This window comes from Tigriopus californicus, chromosome 12 (genome assembly GCF_007210705.1).
Source record: "Tigriopus californicus strain San Diego chromosome 12, Tcal_SD_v2.1, whole genome shotgun sequence".
Taxonomy (NCBI): Eukaryota; Metazoa; Arthropoda; class Copepoda; order Harpacticoida; family Harpacticidae; genus Tigriopus; species Tigriopus californicus.
In genome coordinates, this window is record NC_081451.1 from 14,602,589 (window position 1) to 14,613,108 (window position 10,520).

General features: G+C 43.9%; 1 protein-coding gene across 1 annotated transcript in view; it reads left to right on the plus strand.

Moving 5' to 3' along the window:
- The window catches only part of LOC131891920 (uncharacterized), a 33,727-nt gene extending 23,410 nt beyond the window's left edge, over positions 1-10,317 (plus strand). Inside the window, exon 4 of the mRNA XM_059241611.1 lies at positions 5,178-10,317. Within this exon, the coding sequence (XP_059097594.1) occupies positions 5,178-5,878 (701 nt within the window). The 3' untranslated portion in view covers positions 5,879-10,317. The remainder of the gene's footprint in view (positions 1-5,177) is intronic.
- The last annotated feature ends 203 nt before the right edge of the window (positions 10,318-10,520 follow it).

Consider the following 10,520-nt stretch of genomic DNA (forward strand, 5'->3'; position numbering starts at 1 on the left):
GGAAGGATATCCAAAGAGCAAAAAACGGCCTTGAGTTGATCTACAGATACCGTGTCAATTTTACCATTCACGTCCAAAACAAAATAATGGATTGCCGCTCAACAACTTTAAAAGGCCCTGCATACGGAGGAGAAAGAGGAGAAACAACGTTTGAACGAACAAAAACGAATTCAGATTTGGAGAGTGATGATGATGAGTAGGGCAATGATGAACGATGACGCTTTGGATTGACAAAAGGAGAACTTTCCAACTGAGATCGGATGTTGCACACAAATGTTCCAGCCTTTGGAGGAACGGGGCTCGTGCTAAAGAACCGGCCAGGAATTCGCAAAGATTCACCAAAAGTAGCCTGTGCTGCGGAATGACCTAAATTCAGCTTGTATGCCGAACAAAAAGGACAAGTGGAAGCTCCTTATTCCAATCTTCGGCTCTTGTGAGTTACGTCATTAATGGAGCCTTCATTGATTGGTGAAAACGCTCTACCAGGCCATTAGCTTGAGGATGGTAAGATGTTGTTTGAGTAGAGCAAAAACCCAGAAAACGGCCAAGTTCCTGACAAAGAGCCAGTCCAAATTGTCTGCCTTGGTCAGTGGTAATGATCTCTGGTACCCCAAAACGAGATATCAAACCGTGCAATAATGCTCTAGCACAATCCGCACTTGTCATGGAACCCATGGGGACAACTTCAGGCCAACGAGTCCACCTATCAACCCTGGTGAACAAATATCGGTAACCCTTGGATTGGGGTAACGGTCCAACAATGTCCACGTGAAGGTGTCCAAATCGCCTGGAAGGAGGATCGAAATCCCGAACAGGATGGCAATTATGGCGTTGCACCTTGGATCTCTGACAAGGCTTGCACGACTTAACGAAATGGCGAATGTCCTTCTTCATGCTGTACCACACAAAATCTGTTTGAACTGCGCGAGTGGTTTGCTGAATGCCTCCATGACTGAGCTCATAAAAAACAGAAATGATTGCCGAAACCCACGAGTGGGGGACCACTGGGTGGGGCGTGCCGTTAGAAACATCACACAAAATAGGCACATTGTCAAATCCTATCAATTCGCATTGGATTCCGGTGACAGCCCCGGGCAAGGCTTTGATGTAGGAGTCTTCAGTTTGGGAAACACGGAAAGAATTCCAATCAATATGATATGCAGTCAGAGAATTAGTTCGTGACAACGCGTCTGTCACACAATTATTTTTGCCCTCAATATGGCGGAGATCCGTGGTATATTCGGCAATGATTGAAAAATGACGAGATTGGCGATCATTCCACAAAAGACCCTTGGCATGAATGGCCGTAATCAAGGGCCGGTGATCAGCAAACACAATGAAAGGAGAGCCTTGGATGAAGTGCCGGAAATGCAATATGGCTTCTTTCTCTCCCAAAAGCTCGCGGTCAAATTCATTACAATTAGGCTCCGCCTTGGTCAAAACACGGGAGAAAAAGGCTAAAGGCTCCCAACCGGTATCATTGTCCTGCTCCAAGGCAGCGCCCAACCCCAAATCCGAAGCATCTGATGTCACTGCCAATTGCAAATCAGACCGAGGGAATGCTAAGAAAGCTCGCTAAGATAGAGCAGACTTGAGACTTTCAAAAGCCTCCTGATGCAGAGAGGTCCACTCAAAGGGTGCTTTGGGCTTCAGGAGATCCCAAAAGGGATGAACAAGGTGCGAGCAGTGCGGAATAAATATGTGGTAGTAATTAATAAGGCCGAGTAACTTTTGCAATGATAAAGCATCCCGTGGGGGTGGATACGCCACCACGTCCTCAACACGAACTGGGAGGGGTTCAATGTCTAGTGCTGAGATTTTGTGGCCCAGGAACGAAAGCTCGGGTTCCCCAAAAAGACATTTTTCTTTGCTGATGATTAAACCATATGACTCCAAGCAACGGCACAGTGCTTTGAGATGAAGGCGATGCTCCGAGGGAGAAGATGATGCCACAAGAATGTCGTCCACTCCACTCAATCCTCGAGTGACTTCGTCAATGAAGCACTGGAACGTTTGCCCAGAGTTCCTCAAAACCAAAGGCATTCGCAAACACTCAAAGAGACCAAACGGAGTTTTAATCGCAGTCTTGTGCTGATCCTCCTCTGCCATGGGAATCTGATGATAAGCTTTAACCAGATCAATCTTTGAAAATATAGATGAACCAGCCAAACGTGAAAAAAAACCATGAATGTGAGGTAATGGATATCAATCAGGAATTGTGCAGTCGTTTAGTAGCCTACAATCCCCACAAGCCCTCCACAAACCATTACTTTTGGGAACCATGTGAAGTGGGGAAGCACGGTTGGAAGACGAAGCCTGTATAATACCCAATTCCAAAAGCTCCTCAAATTCGGCTTTAGCAATGTCATATTTCACTGCTGAGAGTCACCGAGGATGGGAGAAACACGGGGGCCCGTAGTTTCAATAAAATGGCGGACATTGTGACTCACGACCGACGACGAAAACGAGGGTTTCAAAAGCGACGGATAAAGTCCAAGCCGTCTAAGGTAGGGACAATTGCTGACACACTCGACATGATGAATCCCCGCCAAATCCCGTTGATCCAAAGGAACATCCGCCATGATAACAGATGCGAGGTAGGGGGCAGTCACGAAACGTTATTTTCGCATGTCGACCAGCAAATAATGACGTCATAAGAAATCAGCGCCAAGAATTGGCATGGACACATCGGCAATGGTGAAATTCCAATCAAAAGGGGCTCCAAGACCAATGTAAATCCGGCGATGTAAAAGACCGTTCGAGACTATGCTGGTGCCACTAGCCGTGACAAGATTGCTCGATAAATCAGGAGGACCAACCATCAACGACAAGATACTTCCCCACGGGATTAAAGAAATAGACGCTCCAGAATCCACGAGAAAACGGGTCTTCGATATTGCATCCAAAACAGGACGACAGCCTCCAACTAGTTTTTTGAACGGTCTTTACGGGGATCAATGGGTGGGCCGGTACACTTGGACGGATCCAGGTAACGATATGCCTTCTTTCCATACTTGCGATGCAGATGGCACAAGAACGGAGGCCGATGCTTGGTCACTGACGATACCAGCGGACGAGGACGACGAGGCCAAGTTCAGCACATGCTCGTAGAAACGGTTCAACGGATCATCCAGATGAGTGGCAAGCGAAACTCGCAATTGGCTGGGAAACGCGTGATGAAGCTTGTCCTTGACCAGGTATTCTTTGACGTCGTCCACGCCATCCAGAAGTGACATGGCCTGAGCATACAACTGAGCCATAGAGATGGAGTCTGGTATCAAGTCCAAAAATGACAACACTCATTGGTGTGGCTTGACGGCAAACTCCTTGAATAATTCGGACTTCAAGGTCGTGTAGGGATCCGGGTCATCCGGCTTCGAAAAAAGCACCGAACTTGGGATCCTCAAAATGATGTCCCTCCCCAATGTTGATATGACATGGTCAAACTTGGTGGAGGAAGACGAAAGAAATGCCCCGAAGACGGAATTGGGCCTCGGACAAGAGAAACCATTTTGTTGGCTCATGACTCCAAAAGGCGGGAAGCTTGACGGCCACGGTCAAAGACAACCCTGAGGACGATGATGGTTTTGAATCGTTGCTCGCCATCTTTAAAAGTATTTGAATTAGGGGTCACCAATGTGGCGAGTAGAAAAGACGAGAGCTGAGAACAGAATGCCGGGGAATGTTGGTCAGCTAGAAAACAGCTAACCCCCACAGGTCCAAGAGTCACGTGTTCCAAGTGCGAGGGATTGAAACACCCGGCAAGACATATGAGGTATTTTGAGTGAGGCCGACATGGACATATTGGGTGGTTCTGCAAGAAGAGGTCTTATAATGGAAGAGGCTCATCATCGCGCGGTTGTGGCACTGGAGGGAACTCAAAACAATACTTGCCAATCTGTTGGTGAGGTTGAGGGGAAGATATGCGAGGTCAATCCGTGGTCAACAGAACCTATAACAACCATCTTGCTTATAAAAAATACCAATTTAGGTCGTTCCAGAATCTGGGGTAGTTGTCATGGTCTATCCTTAATACCTCATCCAAACAATGCCATTCTGGAACCAGCCTCAAAGATGGTCCGTTTGGTCTCAGCGAGCAGCACAAACAGTCATCAGTCAAAGGTCAGGACTAGTGTTGGGGTGAGTCCGGCAAAAGACTTGAGTCCAGCAAAGGGTTCCACTCTTTCAGTGCATTCAAATCAACAAAATTAATCAAAAAACGATTATATTGCGAAAAATCTCCCCAGCACTATGTACTGATACTTCAATCCTCAAACCGGATTCAATCTTGGTTTTCCATCCTAGTGTAAAGCCGTCTTAAGAGGGGAGCACGGAGAGGGTGTCACCGGAATTGAGCTGATATTCGGTAACATATCTGACTTTGGAAGCGAAGTTCTTTTGAGCCTAGTCGGCGAGAAATTCAAATATTGTTCTGTAATTTAAAAGGAGAATATCTCTCCCAAATGGTCCATGAAGCAATTTCATAGCCATTATTCTCCGTCGCAACCTTCTGCCTAACCAATACCCTATACACATCAGATTTGATGATTTGGGTGGTCTTTACATTACAATACAATATTTTTAGAATCTTCAAACATTGCCCTTTCATGTGAACTTAGTCTCGTTTCATCCCATTTACATGCATGGATTTCATCGGCGTGACTAAGAACTCGCCTGGAGAACAACGTGATAAATAAAGGCGGCCAAAATATGCGTTATCCACTTTATGGCACAAAGCAGATTTATTCGCATATGTTGCATATCAAGGATTTTCATGTATATTTCTTTGCATATTTGGGAGTTTTCGCTTAAGCAAATTTGGTTTTGGAAAGCATAACACCTTTTAAAATCCACCCTGTATACTATATATCTATACTATATACCTATAAGATAAGGACAGGCATAGGTAAATTGAAATATTTCGTTTTTGCCTTCAAAATTGCAACCATAATTTCATATCGTTTTTGCATGAACCTAGTTCTCCTTCCCTAGTGTTTGCCCTCAAGAAAGTTTCTCCTTGTTGGTTATTTTTGACAATTGTCGAAGTAATCAACCCCGCCGTTGACAAACTCTCAAATAAATACGCACTCAATTATATTGCTAGGTTACCTTTTGGACTATTTCGTGTTGTGAGGCTCAGTATGGATGATATTTTAATCGCCATTCAAATTTCTTAGGAACCAACCAATGGAACACCTTCCCGTCTTTGAGCAAAACCCATATTCAAGGGTCTATGAGCCTTTTGGGTAACTCACCAATCGTCATCGGGGGTAAACAAGCCAATAGGGATTGGCACCATGGAGTCGTGGAGATTTTTGACTTGGCCACCAATCAATGGATCTTGGGCCCTACCCTATCGCCTGTGCGGCGAGGCCATGCGTCAGTCGTTCTCAATGAGACCTCGTTGGTAGTAGTTGGAGGATATAGTGGGGGAACCACAACCAATTCAGTAAAGATCTTGGACGTCCGCACCATGACCTGGAACGATTTAGATAGCTTGCAGAAATCGGCGGATGATATGGCGTGTGGTTTGTTAAATGTAACTTCAATTCTATGTATTGGTGGATGGTCTAAATCTCCAATCCCAGAGATCCAGCGCTCTGCCTATGTTTTGGACATGTCTTTGTCCAAGCCAAAGTGGGAAGCAAAACCATTGTTTGATACCTCAGAACCGATTAGATATGGATTCATATATCATCTTCGAGACTCTTTGTTTATCATATCTATCTATACAAGTAATAACCAAGAAGCAAGGACATTGAGAAGAATGGATTTGAAAGAGAAAAACCCTACTTGGAATACTCTGGCACTTGATCCAGATTCATCTTACCTTTATGTGTCATTTTATCTTCTGCACGGATACGAATTAGATCATTGATTTCAATTGATCAATTCCACGGCATAATGATTTGTTCTCTGAAAGAAAGCTACATTTTGAATTTGTACAGGATTAGAGCGATAAATTGAGACAGTTTTGAACTTCATCCAAAATCTAAACGAGTGCAAGTGGAGATCAATTTGCATTTTGCATAATTGTTTGGTGCATAGCAGTCAACTTTTACTCACAATGTTCTCCTTCATTGTCAACCACATGTTTAACCCGGCACATGAATGCCTTGCAGGCCCGACCGACCTCTGAGGGGTTTAATTAGCCCATCACTTTGGTTATGGAAGACTTTGGAGAGAATATATTTGCATAAGGAGAGGCACATGCCGTTCTTTGAAGTGCTCCCCATAAATAAAAATCACAAGGATTGAGATCGGGGCTGTTTGGAGGCCAATACTCAGAGGTCCAAAAGTAAAGAATAATCTCCCTCAACCATCTTACCTCCATCTTGGAAGTGAGGCCAGGGGCACCACCTTGTTGAAATGTGTAGGACCTACCATCTGTCACCTCGTCCATCCAGGGTTTGACTGGCTACATTTGCCATCACATCAAGGTACACCTCCTTTGTCACCTTTTGCTTTACACCAAAGAAGAGTGGTGACATGTCGTGGCCTGTGGCCTGGCATGAGCTGACAACCCCCAGCGCCATAATGCTTGACGGATTTTTGCTGGTCATGACGGCAGGGACATCATTAGGATCAGCACAGATGTATCGGTCATTTGTGCGTTAGTAGGCTTGGTCAACTGTGAAAATTTTCTCATAAATGAAAAACTGGATGTGCCCTCCGGTTGACCTCAATGATGACAAGATTTTCTTCCCTCTCTCAACACGAAGTAGCTTACACCTCTCTGTGAGGAAATGCTTCATAGGACAGACTCTGGAGAGGAAGCCCAGGCCATCTTTGATGGCCTTTCTAATGGTCCCATTGCTCACATTGTGGTTGTTTGCCAGGGTGGTGATGGACGTGGTTGGGTTTGCGGTAATTGATCTTTTTAGTCCAGCAACGAATCATGGAGTTCAAATTTTGGGCCTTCTAGTCTTGTACTCTGACCGGGTAGACTTGTCAGATTCTTTAAAGGCCATCAAGACCCTGTAACCAGTTGCCCTGGGGTACTTGACCAAGCGGACAATATTTGGTGGGCCATGTCTCACGCGACAAAGTTGAATGATCCTTTCTTGTTCCATTTTTATTTACTGCTCAATATGTTGTATTCGACGGCATATTTCTATTAGAATATCTGAAACCTTTCATTGAAAAAGTAACTGGGTTCTGTACTTCCAATTCTTTTGGTTCTGGATGAAATTTGAAATTGTCTCAATTTATCGCTCACAATCAGTGCATTGAGGTTTTAACTCCATTTCTGGCTTCAGCTTTGACCATTTTGGACTCATGAAATCGAGTCTCAAGGTGGAACCCTATGCTCACGAAAGTGAACCACCAGAAATTGCACAATACATAAACGCTGTACTTTGACAGTAATTTTTTCTACTGTTCCCCCATCTTGCTTAGTCATCTCTCATTGATTGTGATTGGCCCAATTTATGTACATCGTTTAACCGTTAATTCAATGTTGAAGTTATTTGTCCATATCCGTCATCAATGTTCATTCATGTTTTGGAGCTCACTGAGACAAACTTCCGTTTGCTGCTGGGTTTATATCCCAGGAATTTGGCCCCCAGGTGTGACTTCCTTTGTTGCTCCTTGGTTGCTGTGCACGTGTTGTGTACATGGTGTTTGTGGTGTGGGTGAGTGGTTGAATAAATGGGAATTGCCATTTTTTCATTCAGTTTTGTTTGTTTTTTCAGCTATTTGGTAAGATGTAATTGCTTGAAAACCTATTAAGTTTAGTGCTCACTTTATGTTTAGATTTGGCAGTTTCTCTCTGATCTTGATTTGTAATATTTCTAGTTCCAAATTAATAAGTGTAGAGGTTGTGGTGCTTTAGTCTGACTGTACAGGTCCTTGATAGTTAGAAATTATTGTTCCTTTGTGTTTTGATTTCATTTTGTGTTGGATCAGTTCGTTGAGTTTATTTCTGTTCCTCAACATTCATGATGGAAGCTATCTTTGGAAAAGTCAGTAAAGAGGCAAAACAATGTTTGGCTTTTGTCTTCGCAAGGAAGGATCCTTCCGTAGTCAATAAGCCCTTTATCATAGAGGCTTTGGCTATCTGGGTCAATCAGACCAGGGTGCTGCTTGAAACAGGCTCACCCAGTGGTTGATAAGTCGACTGATTTGGCCAATGTAGAAAGTGAAACAGTACCTTCTCTTGAAGTAGAGCAGGAAGCGACAGCTGTAGAGAAAAGTCTGTCCTTTTTACCTGAAGCAGCCTGTTCTGAAGAAGAAAAAGACTGTCAGTTTGACTACCCAACGAAAAGCAATAATCAAGCAAATCTAACCTTGAAAACTTCAACTATACTTGAATTATTGAGCCAAAAAACCTTTCTTTTACTTTTTTATAACTTATTTTTGCGTTTTCGGATTTTTTTTTGTCCGAGGTCCTCTGATTAGTAATTTTATGCGTTAAGACAGCTTCAAACATTTTTCAAGTAAATTTGTCTTTGTCCTTCAATCTTTTTCAAATGATATCTTTTATTTTCATAACCCGTTAAAAATTGCAAATGTTTTTAAAATGGAGCTTTTTGAAGTCGTCTTTGTTTTTCTTCTTTCCAGTTTTTTGCGTGAGTAAGACTGGAAAGAACAAACCCTCCTCTTGCATGAAATAAGTTTATCAGTTTTACGTCTGGTGTAAATAGAAAAATATATTCCTTCACAATTCTAAAATCCAAGCTGAAATTTAGCACTTTTCTACGAAAATGTAATTCTGCGGAATGCTACACGAAACAGCCTTGTTCGAGTTGTCCGAATTTAACTTAAGTAGATTTTAGAACAAGTGCTTGGTTGTACCCTTTTCTTTCAAGAGCACGGAGTGAAAAGACGTGTCCGAAAGTTCTCTCCAGTTACTTGGAGAAAAAAATCACTGAGTTTTCTGCGCACCTGACGTGTCAATTTGAAGTGAGATGAAAAAAGCTACTAGAAGTAGCGCAAAAGACGTGTCAGAGGGGCCAATTAGAGTGTTCCATCACTTGTCCCAAAAAATCATTCTGAGAACAGTAAAGAAGATATTGCTTCAAGTGGACAAAAAATCGGTAATATGTCAGTCGAGGACCTGATTGGCGAGGTTCAAGCAATTGAAAAGGAGATGGAACAAATGAAACTGGAGAACAACAACTTGAAGGAGAGAGTGGTGTCAGTGGAGCAGACTGTGGACAAGAACCAGAGGCAGGTCAAGAAAGACATGGAGGAGACCGTTAAGGTTCACTGTGAGAGCAAAACTTTTGCAGAAAAATTGAGGGAAAATCTAAATGTCATCCCCGGCAATGTGATATGGTGTGTGGCAGAGATGCAAGACAGAAAACAGAACCTAGTGTTTGTGATCTCCCGGTGATTAGCATGTTGCTCATACTCTTTCCATGTGAATGTTAATTCTAATCATGTATATAAATGTGCACTAGTCAAATACAAGTCAGTCACGAAGCGTATACAACATGGCGCGGTCGATAGTCCGTCCGGCTGTGGCCTCCTGATGTGTAGCTCTCCCCGTGCAGGGGATTGAGCATGATGAGTGGCTCTCCCCGTAGAGGGGAGATTAGAGCATGATTTGTAGCTCTCCCCGTGGAGGGGATTGAGCATGGAGGCAATGGCCAAAGACCCGTGACCCAGACGTCTCGTGACCCGGTTGGCACCGTGATCCGCCCGGAGGGCCTCGTGACCCTGGGATGGTCTCGTGACCCCGGATGACTCCCCCACCCCCTGTGTGAGGGCGGTGTGATATCCCGGTGATGAGCAATGTGAATGTTAATTCTAGTCATGTATATAAATGTGTACTAGTCAAATACAAGTCAGTCAAGAAGCGTATACAACAGTGTTCAGAGGCATCAAAGAGCTGAAGGAAGAAGACCCCAACAAGCGAAAGGCCTATGAGGAGGGGGAGATCCTGAAGGTGGCCAAGAGAGCAGGATTGCCGGACACCTTCAAAAGTTCCATCTTCGCGGTGGGAAGGAGGAACTTTCGGCCTCTGTTGGTCAGGATTTTCTCACAAGATCTCCGAGAACAAGCGCTGAGATCAAAATAGAGCCCTTCGAGAACAGAATAAGAAAAATTCTGGATCGAGAACTAGACGAAATACAGATTCGATTCCGACATGACCAAAGAGCAGACGGATAATTTGTACAAGAAATGGGAGGAAGCACGTGCCAAGTCAAAAAACGGGCGACGGTACTTCGTGATTGGCAAAGAAAGTCCTGTCCTGCAATAGACGACTGAGGAGGTACAATAAACATGACTAGCTACTGCAACATTGGAGGGCAAGAAAATCATGGGAATCGGTTTCTCTCATGGAATATTTGTCGTGGCTTATACAGCAACAAAAATAAGATCATCTTATCCAAGAGCTCAAGGCTGACGTTGTCTTTCTTCAGGAAATAGACAGGCAGTTTACGCTTCAAAATTTTCAGACTTACACTCATCAAGGGAAACAAGCGAACTTGGTCTCTTGTGCGAAGCGGAATTTTTCAGAACGTGACTCAATTTCGTGTCGAAACTCTCCGCCCAAGAGGTTTGGTTTTGTC